Raw genomic sequence first — 22,593 nt, forward strand, 5'->3', positions numbered from 1 at the left:
TGTAAATAGAAAATTCAATGAAAATTTAAATCAGGGAAAAAAGTAAAGTAAAGGGGGCTTTGCAGCTGCTTGTCAGTTTTTTTTTTAAATAAAAAGTCTTGTCAATTTCAGCATTGGGTTTTCCCCATTTGCCTGCCTTCTTTTCTGTTCTCTTTAATTCAACAAACTAAAATACATGTGCAGAACCTCAACCACAAGGATTTAAACAGAAGGCACTTGATGGACGCTACTATGCAGCTGCAATAGAGCAACTGCATAAATAAAAAATGTTTGAACACCCCCTTCCCACATACATCACAAATGATGGTTCATCCCTATTTAGAAAAGCACTTTAAAAATTGTAGTTGCAAAATAAATACACCAGAAAAAAAGAATGGTGTGCAAGGCAGGAACAAAATCCGAAGATTAAAGGCCTACCGCTCTGAAAATCTACAGTAAGATGTGCGGGCGTAATGGGCCTGTGTCCTTATATAAGCTTTGTGAAGCTAGAGGCTACTTGGTTAGATGAATCATCAAGCTTGTGGGGAGGGGAGTGTGTCAACCTTAATTCGAACAGAATCTGTTGCACCTGCGTAAAGAGGTCACTGTTACAGACCCCTTTGGACATTTGCCCATAGATCCACCAAATACAGAGAGAATGCAGCAGTTTCATCACAGCTGGTCCTGCCCTTGCATTTATGCATTTATCTGAATCTCTACAGTAATCTACTGTGGGTGTACAGGTTTAAGTAGATAGGTTCCTACAATTTAGGGTTGCCAAGTCCCCAGCTTCCCGCAGTGGAGGACTCTCTCTCATGCGTGGAATGCACACGCAATGTGATGATGTCACCCGGAAGTGACATCATCAAAATGGCGGCACCCATGCGGGGCTGCTCTAGGTTTTTCCCGGATGCTCTAGCCATTTGGGAGGTTAAAACTCTATGGTACCTGTGCACCATAGAGTTTTTACCTCCCAAATAGCTAGAGTGTCCAGGAAAACCATAGAATTTTCCTGGAAACGCATGGGCACCACCATTTTTATGATGTCACTTCCAGGCGATGTCATCGCGCCAGCGACGTTGGGGGAGGTTCCCCTCGCCAGCCCAATGTAGGCCGGTGGGTTGGGAACCTCCCGGGTGGGAGAACCCCCGCCTGGACCTGGGGATTGGCAGCCCTATCCTACATGCAACAGGGACTTTTGTGCTATGTCAGGGTCACAGCCAGCAGGTCTCTGTGTGTTCCATGAATCATCAGATGAATGCCTGAAGAGATGCCTTAAATAATGGAGATGCCTTAAGTAATGCTGTTGTGGGTCTGTTTTACACCTGATTTCTCAGGTTTTAGCTCCTCCTAAACCTCTGGAAATTCAATATTGGAATGGAAGGTGCATGCACAGTAATTCGAATAGACAGGCATGCCTGTTTACCACTTTCTTTCAGTCTCTTTCCTTTCCTCCTACAGTTAGTAGTTGCTGAATATTTTTGAGCTACAGATCATTCTTTTAAAGCTATAACAGAAAAATCTACAGGAGCTCAAATCATTTAAGGAATTAATTACTAACAAGTCTGGCTGCTTCCATGTGCTGACAGACAGGAGGAGAAAAGTCTTCAGACACATGGCGGTATCAGAAGTTAGCCTCAGGCTGTACGAACAAGTATGAAGCATCCTATGAAGTGTGAGCATCAATGGGTAATGATGCATGAACTGATTCCCCTCTGCTCAGTTAAAATGGTCTTGACAACATGGGTTTGTTCCTTTTTTTTTTTTTTTTAATGAAAATTGCTTCTTCCCAGACCATTTTGCTTACACAGCAGGGGCACCATGCATCTTGAAAACTGCATGTCCTTGCATTTTTTTTCACTGATTTGTACATGATTGGAAGCTTGATTAATATTCCAAGCAAGATGACAATTTCTTGGGGAAATAGAATCTGACAAAAGTGGAGACCTGCAAGAAACTTGAAAGAATTGCTGTCTTATTCCCCCAATCTTTGCTTCTTCCCTTCTCTCACTGTTTCTCCATTCTGCCACCTCCTCTCTCTCTCTCTGCATTCTTGTCATTTCCTCTCTCTTTCTGCCCCTCACTGATAATTCTCTCTTTTTTTGACCCCCACCTCATCACTCTTTATCTCTCTCTTTCTGCCTACCCCATCACCAGTGTTCCCTCTAAACTGAGTTAGTGTGAGCTAACTCAGTTTTTCACACAGTCTTAGCTCAGGAAAAATGACCCCAGAGCAAATTAATTTATGCAGTAGCTCACAGCTTTAACGCCAGTAGCTCACAAAGTGGAATTTTTGCTCACTAGACCCCACAGCTTAGAGGGAGTATTGCCCATCACCCTCTTTTTATGACCCCCATCAATCTCCCACCTGCTTCTCCCTGCACAGCAACAGGGGAGACAGTGGTGTTCCCAGCTGCCCATGTGCTCCCCCCTCCCCAGCAGCAGTGGCAGTGAAGTTCAGGCCAATAGTGGTAAAAATTAGGATGGTATACAATTTTTTTTATTGTTATATTGAAAGTAACCCTCCTTCTGCATACCTGAAGAAAAGGGAAAAAGTTTTCAGTGTAGATGGGCATCTAATAGCAATGCTGTGAACTTAGGCAGATCATGAGAAGGAGGGAAGGAAGGTTTGCATCAGTGCTTCGTTCTCATCGCCCTTTTTTACACACCTGAGGAAATTCTGTTCACCACTTCAGGATCATGCAACAATTTTTCTCCAGGCCATTTTGGCCAGAGATCCTGGAAGTTTTTGCCATCTTCTGGTCATAGAGCAGGTGTCACTGAAAGTGTGCATGGGGAGGTATGTGTAAGTTTCCTGCATTGTGCAGGGGGTTGGGCTAGATGACCCTGGAGATCCCATCCTACTCTACGATTCTAGTCTGATATTCCACAGGAAGACATTGGGATTTCAAAATCTGACAGATTGGGTATCCATGGCACCCACCAACTGTTTTCAAAGAGCAGGCAGGGCTAGGTGGGGCTTTTGTCCAGCAATACTTTTTAAAAAGTGTGTGTGTGAGAGAGAGTGTGTGAGTGTGCATGAACCTGGAAGTCTTGGTGACCTCTAGTGATGGATCCCTACTGGGGACATGGAGTATATTTAGAGAGGTGGCTGAATAAAACCTGTCCCTGCCTCGGGTGTTGGTATTCCAAGGAGGTCTCCCATCCAAGTACTTGCCAGAGTTGACTCTCCTTAGTATGTCCAGCACAACTTTTGATTGGCTATGCAGAGTTTTTAAAACATTGTTTTGCCAGCATCTGCCTCCACAGCACAAGAATCTTGACTGTGTGACTGAAGGTAAACTGTGGAAGCCATTTTGTGGAAGTCATTGTGTGGCTATACCCACCATACTATGTCATAATTCCAAAGATGCCCGCAGATTAAGAAGATTAGGGATCCCTGGGTTAGAGTATTGGATGAAAACAAGGAGACCTGGGTTTGAATGCCCACAAAATCATGAAGTGATCTTGGGCTAATCACTCTTGCTCTCTCAACCTAACCTACAACTAGGGTTGCCAAGTCCAATTTAAGAAATATCTGGGGACTTTGGGGGTGGAGCCAGAAGACTTTGGGGGTGGAGCCAGGAGACATTATGGATGGAGCCAAGTTCAAGTCTGTGACAAGCATAATTGAACTCCAAAGGGAGTTCTGGCCATCATATTTAAAGGGACGGCACACCTTTTCAATGCCTTCCTTCCATAGGAAATAATGAAAGATAGAGGCACCTTCTTTTGGGGCTCATAGAATTGGACCCCCTGGTCCAATCGTTTTGAAACTTGGGGGATATTTTGGGGAGAGGCACTAGATGCTGTACTGAAAATTTGGTGCCTCTACGTCAAAAAACAACTCCCCCAGAGCCCCAGATACCCGCGGATCAATTCTCTATTATTTTCTATGGGAATAAATCTCCATAGGGAATAACAGAGTTCCCAGCAGGCATTTCCCTCCCCTCCTCCCACTTTCTGATGACCCTGAAGTGGGGGGAGGGCCTCCAAACTGGGGGATCCCTGCCCCCACCTGGGGATTGGCAACTCTACCTACAACCCCGGATTATTGTTAGGATAAAATGGAAGCAAGGAAACCATGTATACTGCCCTGAATTCCTTAGGCAAACAGTAGGCTAAAAATGCAACTAAAAAAATCCAAGTTGTCTGGTTCAGAATAAAAAATGATTTCAGTACCATGTGTTTAAAAAGTGGTCATGTACTTGTTATCCGTGTAATGCTGGAGAGTAAGCAGCGGTCTTGAGTTCTTCTAGGTCTAACAAGAGCTCCTCAGTGGCAGGTGATCCTTCATTAGCTACAAGAAAGAAGCCATTAGGAATAGTATCTGTACATGTCTACCTTTGAAGGCTGTGAAGGAAAGTTCTGTGGCTGTCCCAAGATTTAAAAAGGATGTTGGTGTGATCAAGATACTGGTGAGCAAACATTTTAATAGCACTGTACTGCTCAGAGGCTGGCATCATGCCAACTGGGCAAATGGCTAAATACTACTGAAAGTGGAGCTATGCATTATATAACAGTTCCATGATCTTTGCTTGGAATATTCTTTTATATAATGCAAGGAATGAGGCTGCTCTCTGTCTGAATCTCTCTATCACAAAGTTTTTTTTCTTGTTGATATTGGGGAGAAGATGCAGATATATCTGAAAATAAAAATGTTTTTTGAGGGGAAAAGAGCAAAAAAAGAAAGGGTTAACAACCTCCTTCCCTCCTCCTCCTGGTTCAATGCAAATGATAGCATCAGCTGTTGCATGATGTTTAAAACAAAACAAAACAAAAAAAGAACTTCACAATATATAATTTTGCCGTTTGTATCTGGGTTCCAGCTGAAGTGCTAGGAATTGTCCTGTAAAATACAAATAGACCCCATCTGATATGCTCCACTTGAATGCAAATTCAGCAAGGAGTGAATCAAAGCGATCAGGGTTCTGACTGCAGTGATGGAATGGCTGGAACTGCACAGTGAATGCTAAACCAGTGCGCTCTAATCATTCTGTCTTGCTCTGAACTATGCAACAAAACAAACCCTAACCCCAGCTCTAAATACCCAGCATTGATAGTATCTGAATCGTTTTGGTGAAAAGAACAACTCTGGCAAGGATTAACTTGGCAAACAATGGAGGTGTGTCAGTTGCTACAAATAATGCTAGGGAACTTTTGGCTTGCAATTTTGGCCAGGTCTTATGATCATATATCATGTACCCTGCTTGTGGGGTAGGGCAGGATAAAAAATCCCAAAATAAAAAATAAAATAAAGAAATGAATCTCGAAGAGCTAACACTGCTCACCCACCCAAAACAAGACTGGAATCGGATCCAGGCAAGATCAATGGGATGCTGGGGTTCTGTAAGAAAAAAACTTTACCCATGGTGGTGGTGGTGGTGGTGGTGGTGAGGGGTTGCCTCCCAAGCTGAGAACCTAGGATGACTCCTAGACTATGTCTTGGTTTAGAGAAGGAAGTTGGAGCAAATGCTCCCTCTAAACTGTGGAGTCTTGTGAACAAAATTTCTACTTCATGAGCTACTGGCATCAAAGTTGCGAGTGAGCAATTTAGCTACTGCATAAATTAGTTTCCTCTGCAGCCATCCTTCCTGAGCTAAGACAAAAGTGTGTGAGCCAAAGGCTAAAAAAACTGTGAGCTAGCTCACACTAGCTCAGCTTTAAGGGAACCCTGTGGCTGAGTGTGCCTTCTCCCTTCTAAACAGTCATCCATGTTATAGTAACTGAAGATGAGCGGAGCATCAGTCAAGGGCAGCTCCACTTTGCAACATCAGAATTGCAGTGCAGCTTCTTCTGTGGCTCCTGGGTGGAATGCTCATATCTAGCTGCAATGGCTAGGAGGGCTGAGATGTCCCTGCTGGCCACTGATTGGGGTGGGTGGGTAGAGTTGTCAGCCCCAGGTTGGGAAACTCCTGGAGATTTGAGGGAAGGAGCTGGGGAGGACAGGGACATCAGTGGGATACAATGCCATACAGTCCACCCTCCAAAGTATCCATTTTCTCCAGGGGAACTCATCTCTTAGTCTGGAGGTGAGCTGTAATTCTGGGAGATCCCCAGGCCCTACCTGGAGTCTGGCATCCCTACCTGGCAATTTGCTTGTATGCTCAATTCAAAATGCTGGTCTTTGGTTGCATGAGGCCCATATCCCTGAAGACAGCCATTATCTGTATGAACCTGCATTCCTGGTCAACAGGCAATGTTTGTGGTGCCTTCTCCACCCAGCAGGTAAAATCAAAGCTGCCCTTTCTGCAAATACAGCCCTTTCTGAATGATCAGGAACTGACTCCTGGAACAGGTGTCAGGAAACTTTTATTAAACTTTTGTGGAGGGCATTAAAGTTTTGTCTTTGTCGTTTTACTGAAATTCTCATTCAACACTGCTGATCTGTTTTTACATTGTGATATGCTGTAATTTTAATATAAGATTTCATTATTGAATGTTTAACATTTGTTGATATTTGTAACCTGCCTTAAACATCAGAAAGGCGGTATAAAAATTTCTAAGCTCTGTTAGCTCACTGCTGATTCCATGTTCATGTCCAAGTAGGGTTGCCAAGTCCGACTCAAGAAATATTTGGAGACTTTGGGGGTGGAGCCAGGAGACTTGGGGGGTGGAGCTGGGTGCAAGGTGGTGAGAGGCACGATTGAACTCTGAAGGGAGTATTGGCCATCACATTTAAAGGGACATTAAAAGGGCCTTTTAAATACCTTCTCTCCATTTGGAATAATGAAGGATATGGGCACCTTCTTTTGGGTCTCATAGAAACTTGGGGTTTGTTTTGAGGAGAGGCATCACATGCTATGCTGAAAATATGGTGCCTGTACCTCAAAAAGCAGCTCTATCAAGCCCCAGATACCCAGAGATCAATGCTCCATTATATTCTACAGGAATTGGTCTCCATAGGGAATAATGGAGTGCCCAGCAGACATTTCCCTTCCCACCCTGATTTCTGATGACCCTGAAGCAGGGGGAGGGCCTCCAAACTGGGGGATCCCCTGCCCCCAACTGGAGATTGGCAGCCTTGTGTCCAAGTCATCAGTCAATGTGCATTCACATGTGAGTGTTTTTTGAGGAAGAGAAGTGCAGCTGCAGGGCATGGCAGGTTTCTGTTTAAACGAATAAAAACAAACTGCAGCAAAAGTGTAGAAGAACTTGAGTGCTGGCTTCTATCAATGTACTATACAACCTGGTGTGGAGTTTACATTTCCACCCAGTATGACACGTAGCTAAGGGAATGAATGTTTGACCAGTGTTTTTATTATCTTTATCTATTTCAAGAACCAATCCCCTGAACATTTCCCAGGTACTTAATGGTTTAAATTAAAGAGATCCATCTTTGTGAAAATCAGAGGTTGATGTTGCATACAAAGGGAAACAGAAAATGTGGCTGTGGATTGAATGTTGACGCCCCCTCTTTGATTTGTTGCCTTGTGTGCAGGATTTCAAGAACATTTTGCCCCCTCTCTATTGTGATTGCTGTCATCTATATTTATGAGACTATGTTTCCCTTCCGCTGCTACTCCAGGAGTTAATTTCTGCCCAGTTAAGTGTTGTGTTTTACCTAATCTCGAGACAGGTTGCTATATGCAAAATGACAGCATTCTTAGCCTGCTTCTATCTGCAGAGTTTCAGAAAGAGGGGGGAAGAGAAAGAGGGCTATACTTGGACACAGACTGCCAGCATGGATTTAAGGAGCACTGCAGCTGAGAAATGGCTTTGAAATAGTAAGATGTCCTGAGGCTATGATGCAGGCTGGGCAAGATTTTGGCTCCAGCTCAAAGTCACCTTCACTTGACGCAGATTGGAATATGCTTTTTAAAAAGGTCTAGTAGACAGAAAATCAGCTGTCCAATAGCCCGGTTTGCTTTATGGTAGGGTTGCCAGATCCCCCAGTGGAGGCGGGGATCCCCCACCACCAGGCCCTAATCAATCAGCTGGCTGGGAGGGGGGATTTATCCGGAGAAAGGAAAAGACCTTGGCCTCATTGCCAGCAGTTCACATGAAGTGATGTCATCACACCAGTGACATCCAGATGATGGTTTGGTGTTTGGGCAAAACTCATAGCAGAAGCCAGTTTTACCATGGAGTTTTTTGCCCAACTATCAGCATGTCACCCGGATGTTGCTGCTGCTGCTGATATTGGATTTATATCCCGCCCTCCACTCCAAATCTCAGAGTCTCAGAGCGGCTCACAATCTCCTTTTTCTTCCTCCCCCACAACAGACACCCTGTGAAGTGGTTGGGGCTGAAAGGACTCTCACAGTAGCTGCCCTTTCAAGGACAACCTCTGCCAGAGCTATGGCTGACCCAAGGCCATTCCAGCAGGTGCAAGCGGAGAAGTGGGGAATCAAACCTGGTTCTCCCAGATAAGATTTAACCACTACACCAAACTGGCTCTCTGAGTTACTGATGTTGCTGTACATCAGTTACTGTACATCAGTTACTGATGTTACTGATGCTTGCATGACGATGTCACATCCTGTGTGATGCTGGCAACTAGGCCTAGGCCTTTCTCTTTCTCCTCGTAAGTCCCCCCATCCCCCACTGGTTGCCAAAAGGGACCTGATAACCCTACTATATGGCCATATAGACAACATCAGTAACTCAATCAATCAGTAATGGATTGATTAGGAGGGGGCTTTGTCTCAGTAACAGAGCAAAAGGTCCAAGGTTCAGTTCCCAGTTTCTCCAGTTAAGACCAAGTAATATGTGATGTGAAAGACCCTGGACAGCTGCTGCCTGTCAGTGTAGTCAGTACTAGCATCAATGATCTTAAGCAACTTCACATGTTTATATGATGCTGTTTTGATGGACTCCCAGGGTGCTTCTACACAGAGGTTTCTTCCACCTATTTCATGTCTAAACTGGAGAGCTCCCCCCACTTTTTGGGGCATCCACCCAGCATTGTCCACTTTCCAAGTCCCCCCCTGCTTTGTTCTGCTCTTTCTCAAACCTGGGTTGGTGTGATCTTTTGGGAAAGACTGCAGTCAAAGTGGCATTGTGTGTGCTGTGGATGGGAAAGCAGACGCGTAGAGAGGGGGGGGGCGGGAAGGGCGGCCCGCCCCGGGTCTGGGGGTCCACGCGTTGGCAAGGGGGCCCCCAAAACAATGGCCGTGACGTTGCTGCGCCTGCGCTGAAAGGGGGGGGAGAAAAAGAATGGAAGCGCAAGCGCCCGCGGCGCCTGACAGCGCGAGGGGGAGCGCGCGCGCACGGCGGAAGAAGGGGGTGGGGAGCGGCGCGCGCACGCAGGGCTCCTCGTTCCCTTCCCTTCCCCCCTCCCCCTTTTTTCCCCCTCAGTCACTCACTCACACAATTGAAAGCATTAAGCAAAGCACCGGAAAGGCGCGCCGCGTTCGTCGCTTCGCTTTTCTCCTCTCTCGCTCGGAGTCGTCGCTTCCTCGCCTCAGATTGAAGGCGCGCATGTGGCAGCATGCGCACCAGCCTCCTCGGGCTTCTCCCGTTGCGGGGGGAGGGTCTTGTCCTTGGGGCTGGGGGCTGCCGCCTGGGCCGGGGGAGGCGCTGCTGGGGCTGGTTCGGGTGGCATCAGCTGGGGGAAAGGGGGAGGCTGGCCTGGCGGGACCCTCCAAGCTGCCGCCGGGGCTCCGGCCGGGAGATCTCCCTCCCGGGAGAGTAGCCCAGGATCTTGTGTGTGTGACTGAGATAGGATCTCCAGGAATTAAAGCTCATCTCCAGGCAACAGAAATCGCTTCCTAGAAGAAAATGGCTGCTTTGGAAGGTGGATCTATCACATACTTCTTCAGGTCCCCTTCCATCTTCCCAAATATCCAGGTATTCGACAACCTACAGTTGGCAACCCTGGAGAGGTGGGGGGCCTTGTGGAACAATACCAACCAAAGTACATCTGAACCATTTCGACGATGCCACACTTCTGGGATATGGTCAGGATTGTTGTTGGGGGTCTGGTTTCTAAGCAAGCTAGGGTGGGGTAGGGACGGATCCAGGCCCTATTTGCTTTTTTTTTTTTTAAAGTAAGCGAGCTTCCTCGGGGCTGATGAAAGGACGGAAGGCTTTACTAACGAAGGGCAGGATGTTTGGAAAGAGTGCGCCCGCAGGCCCAGGCGCGGGATGAGAGACTTCCCCCGGTGAGAGATGGGGGTGCGGGGGAAACTCTGCTTACAATTGTGCTGCCGGTCATATAGAAAGGAGGTGAAGAGGTTTCAGGGTTTCTCGGTTCAATGTTAAGGAGCCACTGAAGATTTGAACTGAACGTTTCTTGTTTGAACATATATGAACATATGAAGCTGCCTTATACTGAATCAGACTCCCCCTCGGTCCATCAAAGTCAGTCTTGTCTTCTCAGACTGGCAGCGGCTCTCCAGGATCTCAGGCTGAGGTTTTCCATGCCTACTTACCTGGACCCTTTTTAGTTGGAGATGCCGGGGATTGAACCTGCGACCTTCTGCTTACCAAGCAGATGCTCTCTACCACTGAGCCACCGTCCCTCCCCTAAGTATTTCATACTTGGACATTCTCTTTTAGCTCCTTGTTTTAGCCATCGGCACAGCCCAGTTGCTGCTGGTTTCCGGCCCTCTTACCCCCAGCTCGTTTCCTGCCTTGCCGCTTACGGCTTTGGTCAAGGCCTCTGAGAAAGTCGCTTCTAGGCTTTGCAAACCCCGGCTCTGTAAACAAGAAGGAAGAGCTTGCTTAGAAGAAGCCTCTGGAGGTTTCTTAGTATGCAGATGTGCCTGGTCCAGTTGATCTCATCTAGCATCAGCTGCTTTCCCCTTGATGGTCAGGAACCGGCCTCAGCAGCACAAGTCTTGAGCAACTTCTGGAGTGCTCTGAAGGGGTAGTTGCCCTGTAGTGTGGCTGAGGCTTTGACTTCCCATTCACAAAACGTTCTAGGCCCCCTTCTGACTGAAATAAGGAAGGGGAGCATCAGGTTTTGTGAGATGAGATGCATCAGTGTAACGAAGAGGGCAGGACTGCAGAGGGAGATGGACTGGTTGGACGATCACTCCGAGCATCAAGTCCCAGTAGAGTTCTTTCTTGCGCTTGGCCCATGGAGTTCAGCAAGGCCGTTGGCTCAACAGAAAGGGGAGGGTGCAGGTAGATGTCTGTGGGAATCCCCAGCTACCTTGAGTTCATAGGCAGGCTGCTTGTGGCATTTCTCCCTGTCACATGGTGTGGTGGGGTAATCAGGTTATCAATCACATGACCTAGATTGCACCAGCAGTGCCATCGCGGGGGGGGGGGGGGGCGTGCCGCCCCCAAAGTGACACCACTTCCTGTTTCCCCCCCACAAGTGGTGGCCATTTTGGGGAAGTTACATCACTTCCTGTTTCCAGCAGGGCTCCCTCGCAAGTGGTGGCCATCTTGCGGAAGTGACATCACCGGAAGTGACATCATATCCTGTTTCTGGAGGCATGCACACACATGGGGGGCCCACATAAATCTTGGGCCCCGGGCCCCCAAAGCCCTAGCTACGCCACTGTGGGAAAGTACCCAGTTTTTCAGGTTCTGCCCACATTAACCCTGTGCCCATTCCCCTGCAGCTGTCCCCCCCCCCTGCAGCTTATTTAGACCTCTAAAAAAAAATTGGTAGCTGACATGTCATATATTATTTGTACTATGTCAATTGCCAATTTTAAACTTTAAATTTTACTTTTGGCAGTTGATGTATTGCTATAGCTTAGAACTGGTACTTTGCATATTGTTGTAGCCTAATGCTATAGCAATATGTCAGTTACTATTTTCAAAACCCCTCCACTGGCGCAGGGGCAAATGGCAGCTTGGGGGGGGTGGTTCATGTGGCCACTGTAACTCTCTCTTCATTCACAGCCACAACAGAACACAGAAAATCTTCACCAAGTGGATGCATCACCAACTAGGATGAAAGCTTTGAAGACATTGGGTTTTATATTTTAAACCTCAGTTGTTCATGATAGCAATAAGCACCTTGAATGTGAAAGTCAGGATATCAGCACTATCCAATAACAGTTTTAGCTACATCAATGGTCATCTCTAATCATTCTTGCTTAGTGGTGGTGTTCCAAGATGCCTCTGATTTTGTCTCCTTCTACTTATGCTTTCTTGTAGGTTTTTGGTGGCCTTGTCTGGATTCTGGTGGCATCTACGAAAGTGTTTTTTCCAATGATTCAAGGCTGGGTGATGTTTGTCTCTGTCTATTGCTTTGTATTGTCAACATTGCTTCTGTTCCTCTATTTCTGTGGAGCTCATGGAGAAAAATCAGCTTGGGTTGCTGTGGTAAGTCTTGGAAGAGATTAAGTGCCACTCAGTTAATCCACTGCCCCAAGTGCATGGCCATTTCTGCATGTGCTAGGCAAGACACAATCCTGAACAACTGGTGTGATGAGTGAAAGAAGGAAGGGAAAGGTCCCCTGTGCAAGCACCAGTCATTTCCGACTCTGGGGTGACGTCGCTTTCACAATGTTTTCATGGCACACCTTTTATGGGGTGGTTTGCCATTGCCTTCCCCAGTCATCTACACTCTCCCCCCAGCAAGCTGGGTACTCATTTTACCAACCTCGGAAGGATGGAAGGCTGAGTCAACCTTGAGCCGGCTAACTGAAAACCCAGCTTTCACTGGGGGTCATGAGCAGAGCTTAGGACTGCAGTACAACCATTAAAAAATCAGCAGAGCAAACATCTTTGGATATGAACACTTGAAACGGCTTTCTATGAATTCAGACAACTGTTCTGCTCTGCCTAGGAACAGCTTTCCAGTCTCTCTGGCAGAAAAATGACCTTTTATGCCATCTGCTACCTAGGGTCCTTTAAGGGGTTGGACCTGAGACACGCTACACACATGGGCTCTACCAAGGAACTACAGCTTATTCCAGCTGGGAGGTAAGCCCAGCTACAGGATGACGGGAGGAGTCAAAGTAAAGCTTGTATAGCTGTTTACTGTAACCAGGTTCCTGGAGCGGTACCTTGTAAATGCCAAATCTGTAACATGCAGTCATAATTTAAGTCACTTTTTAGCATACTTTCCTCCAGACCTGCATCCACACATTGCACTATAGCAATCATTTGCAACTAGACTGTCTTGTTCACACTGAAATGATTGCTATAGGGCAACAGTAGCACAATATCCAACAATATGTGGATAGAGGCCTGTTACATATTTTAGGCAGGTTACTAAGGCACATGGACAAACAACTAACAAACAAAAAAGATCCATACAATTTGCAATTGGTGACGCTGTTGCCGATAACAACCTGACTATCAGCCCTGAAAGCTCTCCTAAATAATTCCGCCTTGTACAATAACCTTTCTGACATATTCAGGAAGCTTAGAGGATAGTTTCTTCCCACCACACAGGATTTATTCAAGGTTGGACAGGGAGGCAGTCCCCAAGAAAGCAGGAGTCACAGTTCTGCTTGCTGCTGGCAGTGCTGCTCTCTTTATGCTGTCCATGATGATGATGATGATAATCATCAATCCCTGCTACTGTAGAGCACTGGGTGATGTACAACATTTGATAAAAACATCACAATCATAAAATTAAAGCACAACGCTCTCCCAGAGACATACCAGAGGGGACAGTCCCGTAGATATGTTGGTCCCTGACTGCTCAAGGCCTTGAAGGTTAGCACCAAAACCTTGAACTTGAATCCGTACTTCACTAGAAGCCAGTGCAGCTGGCACAGCCCATGTTGTATATGTGCTGCCTATGACATTCCTGTCAGGACTTGTGCTGCTGCATTCTGGATCAATTGGAACTTCTGGGTAAGTTTTAAGGGCAGGCCAGAGTAAAGCAAGTTACAGGAGTCTAGCCTGGAGGCGACTGTTGCATGGATTACTGCGGCTAGGTGCAGATGGAAAAACACCATAGGGCTATGGGTTAGGCTAGAACAGAGAAAACAGCACTGGCTTCCAGTAATGTATCTGAGAAATACACTGGCACAAATGATCCAAGTTGCTGAAAACATGGACTCTCCTGCAGGATTGTGCTTGCAAAAAAAAAAACTAGTGGCTGCCTTCTGTTTATGGAGCGCCTGCTCAAGAAATAGCTCCCAGCTAGTTAATGCTTTATTTATTTGACAATTTCTACCCTGCCTCTCCAGAACAGTTGAAACAGCTTACCTAATAAAGTTTAAAATACAATATCAATTTATAAAAGCTTTAATCAATTAAAAGGCTCTTTGGAAGTTATATTGCTTACTAGGTTTCAGTTGGCAATCCAAATCCCCATGAACTCCTGGAGTGGCAGGGCCTCCTGCCACTTCTGCTGTCATAAGATATTTGGTGCCCTGACCTGGATAACGCAGGCTAGATCTTGAAAACTAAGCAAAAACTGACCAGTATTTGGAAGGGAGACCACCAGGCATATCAGGGTTACTGTGCAGAGGCAGGCAATGGCAAACCACCACTGAATGTCTCTTGCCTTGAAAGCACTATTGCAGGGGTGGCCAATGGTAGTTCTCCAGATGTTTTTTGCCTACAACTCCCATCAGCCCCAGCCATTGGCCATGCTGGCTGGGGCTGATAGGAGTTGTAGGCAAAAAACATCTGGAGAGCTACCGTTGGCCACCCCTGCCCTATTGGGTGGCTGTAAGTCAGCTGTGACTTAATGGGTGGGGGGAAAGGCAATTAAGCCCCTGTCAAATTGGCTTGATCCAGCTGATCTCTTTTGCAAACATTCCCAAATGAACTCCTTTGACCCCCAGTAACTACTCTTGCATGCCACACAACCCTTTTGTGCCATGACTACTGTTTTGGAGGGTGGGAGGATAGGTATATAAATAGATATTTACCTCTAACAGTGATGCCACACACACTGCTTTAAGCCACTCAGTTACACACTGCTGATTCAGCCACTCAGTTACTGAAAGATGTGGGTTATATGTGTGAGCATGAAGCAGGAAAAGATCAAAGTTAGCACAATGGTAAACTGCCAACTGAATTCCCAAATTGTGTGTCCAGTGGGTATCTCTACAACAATAGTCTTATCCATAGATGCTCAGAATAATTTTCACTGTTTTCGTGATGTGGTGTGTCAGAAAACTGCTAGTGTATATAAATGTTATCTCTACGGCCTGTCTCCTGTTTAAAACAACTGTTAAAAATTCCAGCATTAGTCATACCTGTATTTACTTCATTCATTGCTTTCTTCTTCATTTTTCCTCAAAACAACCCTGTGAGGCCATCCGGCAAGCTACTGTGGCAGACTGGGGATTTGAACCTCGTTCTCCCAGATCCTAGTCTGGGACTGTAGTATTACACCAGATTGTCTCAGTAGTGAAATAATAATTCTCAATAGTAAAACAATAATTAGTAAAATCTGCAGAACTTTCCCCCTATAGTAAATGTAGTATGTGGCTTTTGTTGCTATTGTTAGATGTCTCAGGTGAGGTTTTTGAAGAGATGGTATAGAAATATTCAGAATTAAGAAATAGGTTGTGAGAAATAAAAGGCTCCACTATACCAAAGTACTTATCCACAGAGGAAGCTGCCTGCTGAATCACTGCATGATCCACTGCTTAGATCAGGAACGCTCACAAATATACCTAAGGGGCAGGTGCTTCTGAGAGCTGGCAATCCTTCCTTGCCACTAAAAAGCCTCTGCAATGTACAAATTCACTCTCTGAAACTTTTTTATGCTGTTAAATTGCAGCTGACTTATGGCAACACCATGGGATTCCCAAGGCAAGGGATGTACAGAAGTGGTTTGCCATTGTTTGTCTCTGGGCGTTTTCGCACTCACCTTCAGCCGGTGCGACCCCCCTCTTCACCGCGCAGGATCTGCGCGGATTTTGCACTAAATGCCGCGGAGCAGCCAGAAGAGCCGGAAACTCCCGTCGCAAAAGCCGCGCAAACGGAAACTGCTTTTTGGCGGTTTACGTTTGAGCGGCTTTTGCGCCAGGAGCTTCCAGCTCTTCCGGCTGCTCTGCGGCATTTAGTGCGAAATCCGCGCAGATCCTGTGCGGTGAAGAGGGGGGTTGCGCCGGCTGAAGGTGAGTGCGAAAACGCCCTCTGTGTAACTTCCTCAGTGGTCTCCTGTCCAAGTACTATCCAGGACCAACACTGTTTAGCTTCCAAGATTGGATGAGATTGGGATTACCATAGGCCATGCAGGCTACAGTAGTCAAAATCCTTTAGTTGTGGCACAATATCTGCTACAGTTGGATTATGCTTTAAATGCTCTATAATGCCTTGTCTAGTAGTGTTCTGAAGATCCTTGACCATCTCTCTTACAGGATGCTTTCTACCAGGTAACAGCTTCTCTCTTCTACTTGAGTGCAGCAGTTTTGCAAGCCTATGCTACAATCCAAGTTAAGGATAAAGAGGTGTACAAAAACTACCAAATAGATATTGCGGCAGTGGTGAGTCTGTTTATTTTGCCGCTGCTGACTTGTTGATAAATGTCACAATTTAAGTTGCACAAGGAATTGACCAGGTTTGACACTATTCCTGTTTAACTACTGTTAGCATCTTTGTCCTGGAGGAAGCAGGGTGTTTTACCTCTAAGAAACAATGCAGACCAGGAGAGCTGTGGGCATCTAGTTCGGGAGATCGGTAAAATTGGACCCTCTTGTCTAATCCTCTTCAAACACACAGGAGTATTTTTAGGAGAGAGGGAAAACTTGGTTTCCTGACGACTTTCCCTCATTTTCTCTGAAAACTAGCTGCTCCAGACTGCCAGTAACATTCTACCACAAAATTTCACAATCACCCCTTTCCTGGAAAGATTGAGATTCTGATGTTTTGGGGTATATGTTTGGTTCAAGATTTTCAGGGTACACATTGCTAGTCTAGAGCTTTATTTTTTAAAAAAAGTTACTATGTGGGGCCCTGACCCCTACCCTGCCATTTTCTTGATCTAAAATGGCTTGTGGAGGTCCTGTTTGCCCATTGGGGCAAACATACAGGCACCTGTATTTGTACTGGTGGGTTTCCTCAGTGGGGGCAAAAAGCAGCACCCCAGATTTAAAAAAAAAAAAAGATTGGGGGAAGCCATGCAGCCTTAACTCAATTTCTCTGCCCTTGTGCCTGATCCTGATCCAAGCTGGGCCCCTATATGCCTAATAATTGGGTTTATTAAAAACATTGGGAGCTTCAAACATAGAAGTGCCAGAGTATTGTTGGGCTTGTTCCTTGGTGTACATTACAACAGGCAAACTTGTGACCCAATGAGGAGGGAAAGATGCAGATGAATAGACTAAGATGCACTTCAGCTAACCAAAAAAAGGAGAGGGAAAAATCTAAAGGAAGAGAGATTGCACTTCCTAGCTGTTAAGGCATGGAAGGCAGTAAGGGGGTGGGGGTGGTATGCAGAAGGCTCATTGCAGGAAGGAAATGCCAGTTTGGATGCACATGTTAATTAATTTATCTAGTTAATCTAGTCAAGCTACTAAATGTTCCTTTCTTCTCTTTAGGTCTTTGCCTTCCTAGCCACACTGACCTATGTGATCCATATGATTTTTTCACTACTGAGATGGAAATCTTCCTAAAAACCCTTGAACATTCTTTAGCAGAGAGTTTTACAGGTGGATTTACTCTGTTGTTGGATTATTTTGGAGATGTGTGTTATAAATCTTGTTGTACTTTACCTGGACAGGAAAATCCCACAGTATATATTTTAATTTAACCATTTTCTTTTCCCCTTAGAGATTTGGACAGGTACAGTGTGTAGCATAGGGAAAATTGATAATCTCTTAAATATTTTTTCTTTTTTTTAAAAAACCTATTATATAAGTGGAGAGCAAAATTTGTATAATAAAAAGCATTGAGTTAGCTTGTTGGTGGAGGTCAGTAGACTATTCACTTTACCCTCTGGAGTGTAATTCCTACATCTTCTATCAAACCTTTGCCTATGCTGTGTGCAAAAAAGTACAATAAGGACCTTGCCTTCCATTCTTCCAGATTTGGTGCAGACTTGTGACTGCAGTGATCAGGATTTGAGGGTACTGGTGCAATTCTTGGGTTACAACGTGGCTGCATCTACAAAACAAGGGTTCTTTGTTTCCCTGTCATCACTACCACAAATGCAGGGACATTTGCACTGTCAACAGAACATCTGCATGGGAGTTCTGTGTGAATTCAACTACCATTTTCCTTGCATTTCCCCCTAGCCCACCTGCACAGGGCTTTTCGAGGGCTTCTTTAAAGAATGGTGATTGCTATTGTCTGATATCACAATAACATTATGATGAACTCTTGCTATGATCTAGTTCCTTTGAATTGCCAGCTTCAATTTTTTAATGGAGAGCCAGTTTGGTGTAGTGGTTAAGTGTGCGCACTGTTATCTGGGAGAACCGGGTTTGATTCCCCACTCCTCCACTTATAGCTGCTGGAATGGCCTTGGGTTAGCTATAGCTATTGCAGGAGTTGTCCTTGAAAGGGCAGCTGCTGTGAGAGCCCTCTCAGCCCCACCCACCTCACAGGGTGTCTGTTGTGGTGGAGAAGATATAGGAGATTGTAAGCCGCTCTGATTCAGAGAGAAGGGAGGGGTATAAATCTGCAATCTTCTTCTTCTAAAAAAAGAAGCAAGGCTGTAGCTCTTCTGTAAGAATGAAAATGCCAGTATGGACAAGATCTTTTTATATCTTTCCATCCAGATGTCTTGCTAACATGTGTAGACTATGTCCTTTCAGAAAGATTGTATCGAATGAGGTTTGCAAAAGAACATACCAAGGATGGAGAAAGCCTGGCAAGTGGACAATTGGAGGTCAAAGTCTAAGGACACCCCCCCCTCCCAAGCTCCACTGTAGTTTGGAAACTGACAAGGCAAAAACAAACAAACAAAACCCCAGCTTCTTTTCCTAGAAAGAAGGTGGAATAAAAGTATAACGGACATGTACACATTGGGATCTAACCAGTCGTGAAATATGTGATTTAGTCTACAGTGATGCCACTGCTGGTTGAATCAATTCAAGTTTACTCTGAAGTAAAATGTCAATAGGCTTGTGGATGAATGAAATATTGAAATCAAAATGGGGCTCCTTGCATTACTGAAGCTTGAGAATTGTGATACAACTCCATCTTGATATGAACAGCCTGCCATTACTTCAAAATGGAGACTGTAGGACAATGGTGATTAAAGACCAGGGTGACTGAAATGATATTTATGCTTGAACTGAGCACAAATGGGAATTCAAAAATGGAAGTACCAACATTGAGGGAGTTGTATTCTGAGCCCCAGGTAAACAAGCTTTCTGGGATGACCTGAAGGCTGAAGCAAGGATGAAGCAAGGATGGTGCCAGTTTGGTGTAGTGGTTAAGTGTGCGGACTCTTATCTGGGAGAAGTGGGTTTGATTCCCCACTCCTCCACTTACACCTGTTGGAATGGCCTTGGGTCAGCCATAGCTCTGGCAGAGGTTGTCCTTGAAAGGCAGCTGCTGTGAGAGTCTGCTCAGCCCCACCCACCTCACAGGGTGTCTGTTGTCGGGGAGGAAGATAAAGGGAATTGTGAGCTGCTCTGAGACACTGAGATTTGGAGTGGAGGGCGGGATATAAATCCAATATCATCATCATCATCTGGGGTCTGGTCTAGAATGTGGCTTCTGAGCAAGATGGTGGAATCTGCCTGACTCAGCAGATTTGGAGTCCCATGAAAGGGTAGTAAGCTTATCATGTTTTATTTAGGTTTTTATCATGACCATGAGTGGGGGTGGGGTTGGATTTCCAGCCATGAAGATTAAACAGTTTGGGACTTCTCTATTCATTATGCATGGCACTTGAGTCTCTCCAAACAACAAATATTTCATTCTGCCAAATTAGCTTGCAACAGCAAGCTGCATCTAATTCATCATTGGCCTGGCTTTTTGAACATCATGGCTGCTTAGGTTTGCAATGCAGAATAATTTTGAGAAGATAAGCTGACAGATGTTTAAAACTCAAGCTGAACTTTTGCTTCTTTCCTGTTGCTGGTACTTAAAGCCTGCAGACAGCCGGAAGTACAAGTCAAAGTGGTATAGTTTTGTGGTGGCCTTGATGGACTGGCCCAGCCCAGCCCAGTTTAGTGTACCTTTTTTGGGGGGGGGGGGGGCATTTATTTACACTGCAGATTGTTTAAATTGTATTTCAATTATATTGGCTGGCATTTTTGTAAATCTCTTTGAGTCTCCATTGGGAATAAATAGTACCAATAGCTACATAACTGTAGCATGATGGACGCTAAACAGCTGTCAGAAAACTGTTTCAGAAAGGGGAAACTGGGCTGGTATGCTTCGCCTCTTTTCTTTTCTTTTCTTTTCTTTTCTTTTCTTTTCTTTTCTTTTCTTTTCTTTTCTTTTCTTTTCTTTTCTCCTTTTCTTACCTACTGTGTTGAGGCAGCCGGCTCACTTGTTTGAATGGGCTTTCTTCTCTGTGCTCTAACAAGCTGATGGTAAGGCTTCTACTGCACTGTACTGGCGTGTTCGTCTTCTGTCATCCCGGATGAGAGAAATGGGAAGGAGAAGGGGTTCAGACACCCTGGTCTCCTGGTTCACTCCCCCTCCCTGATGGCTGGCTGGTTTTTTGTTTTTGGACTGCCTGACTTGGAAGCCTCTCTTTTGCACCTCCCCATTGGACCTTAGTCCCCATCAGGGTTTGGCCCCACCGCTTCCTGGAAGTGATAAAAGGAAGGCAGATACCCACTCTCGGGGCTGCCTGTCTTTTGCTCTGCCTCCTGGATTTTAAAGATATCAGACCCTTCTTCCACTTACCCTGGCCTTCCAGGCTGTTGGCCTTCACTGGCTGTCCATGTCTCCAGCCTCCACTGCAGCGGTGGTAGGGGCCCCTTCTTACTTGGGGCCTTCTCCTGCTTGCTTCACTAGGCTGGGTACTGCTCCTGGCTTTCCTACCAGTAACCAGTACTGAGTTGTTTGCAGCTTGCCTGGTGGGAAGGGCTTAAATTGGGGATGGTAGCTGGCCCTGAACACTGGTTATCTTTGGCTAGGAAGAAGGTGAACTCTAGAAGTGCTGTATATTCTATAGGATTCTCTAGCTACAGGCTGTCAGGTCCTTCCCTGTTGTCTGTTCTGGAAATGGCTCTCTTGATATATGCCCTTTGTCTGGTCAGTATCTTCTAGCCCTGTCCTAACAACTGCTCAGAGCCACTGAACTTAGAGTGAGCCTGGAAAGGAAAGGTCTTTACTTAACGTTTTCCTACTTATTGAATGACAGAATGTACATTTGAGCAATACATTCTTAAGGAACAGGTAAGACAGAGGAGACTGAGGCACCTGAGAGGGGAGGAGAAGGCACCATACTGTATACAGTGCTGCTTCTAAAAGTGAGTCAGGTGCCTGTAAAAGGTGTGTGGGTTAGCCCCACCTTTCTCAAACAATATGAAATATGTGGCAAAACAGCTTGTGGGTAAAAATGTCTTGCTTGGCTCTGAGCCCTGGTACCTGTTCCTTACATATACCTGAGGAGGAGCAGGTTATTAAAACACTGAAGCATGGCTCTGCAGAGAGGTTTGTCCACAGCTGCCCAGTTTGAGGGGGGGGTTGTACTGTGCAATGTGAAATTATCTTGAAGTAATCTCCTAATGTTCAGAAAGGCCTGTGCTTGTTTAATTTAGGCTAGAATGAAGAAGATTAGAGGGGAAGTGGTGTTAGATTCTGAACAGCAGTGAGCAGCTATTTAACTATACTTTGTTTAAAACATTAATACCTTTTCTGCCTCTAAAGGTCTCCGCAGTAGGATTAGCCTCTGTTCTTGCTGAAGATTCTTAGTCATTGAAGCTCTTTATCTTAGTATTCTTTCCCTGTAAGGTAGGCCAATATTATCCTCATATTGGTGAGAAAGTGATGAAAGAAAAGGCTTATGGTTGTTTGTGTCCTCCAGTTCATGATGGCGGCAAGAGGACTTAAGCTGCTTAATATTAAATCAGGCTATTGGTTCGTGCATCACAATGTTATCTCTCCACTCTGCCACCTAAAGTTTCTTCCTGGACATTCTGACTATCCCCCTTTAACTAAAGATACTAAGCTTTGAGACTCTGGGCAGTAACACCAAAGTGTGTTGTGCCACTGAGTGAAGCTTTCTTCAGATATTCCCTGGCTACTTCCATAGAGATGGTTCCCAAACCTGGACTGCTTCCACACCTTCTCATCCACACATTGTCTAAAGGTGTTACTTTTCCAAAAACATCTGACCAAATCAGATTGTAGCAAATTGGATTTAATACAGAAATCTGAGATGACGGTTGGATTTCCAGCCATGAAGATTAAACAGTTTGGGACTTCTCTATTCATTATGCATGGCACTTGCTGAGGCTGAACGTCCATGAAGAAACAGTCCTGATTTGGTACAATATTTTTGGAAAGATCATATTGGCAGCTGTGTTGATGGTGCTTTTGCAGATACCGTGTTGTGTTCTTATCATGCTATAGCAATGTGTCAATTACTGTTTTCTTTATAAAGCCCTCGGGGAAATGGCAGCTATGGGGGCTGAGGTAAGTAAAGTGGTGCTGATGTTGGATGGTACCTGCAAAAGCACCATCAACACAGCTGCCAATATGACCTTTTCATTTAAATGTGAACGAGTGTCAGCCTGCACTGGCACCCCCACATACTGAGTTATTTGCCACCCATAGTACTGGGGTTTGCCATGGCAAACAGCAGACCAGGGAGCTGTTCTCAGCCATAGTGGGTGGCAGGTGAGGGGCTTGTTCCTTCCCTCCCTTGGGAGAGTG

General features: G+C 45.5%; 1 protein-coding gene across 1 annotated transcript in view; it reads left to right on the forward strand.

Annotated features, from left to right (window-relative positions):
- Nucleotides 1–17,703, forward strand: part of MAL (mal, T cell differentiation protein) — a 34,062-nt gene extending 16,359 nt beyond the window's left edge. The window contains exons 2-4 of the mRNA XM_060259679.1: nucleotides 12,043–12,210; nucleotides 16,167–16,292; nucleotides 17,346–17,703. Coding sequence (XP_060115662.1) covers nucleotides 12,043–12,210; nucleotides 16,167–16,292; nucleotides 17,346–17,420 — 369 coding nt within the window. The 3' untranslated portion in view covers nucleotides 17,421–17,703. The remainder of the gene's footprint in view (nucleotides 1–12,042; nucleotides 12,211–16,166; nucleotides 16,293–17,345) is intronic.
- Nucleotides 17,704–22,593: the final 4,890 nt, after the last annotated feature.

The sequence above is a fragment of the Heteronotia binoei genome, chromosome 1, assembly GCF_032191835.1.
Source record: "Heteronotia binoei isolate CCM8104 ecotype False Entrance Well chromosome 1, APGP_CSIRO_Hbin_v1, whole genome shotgun sequence".
Classification (NCBI taxonomy): Eukaryota; Metazoa; Chordata; class Lepidosauria; order Squamata; family Gekkonidae; genus Heteronotia; species Heteronotia binoei.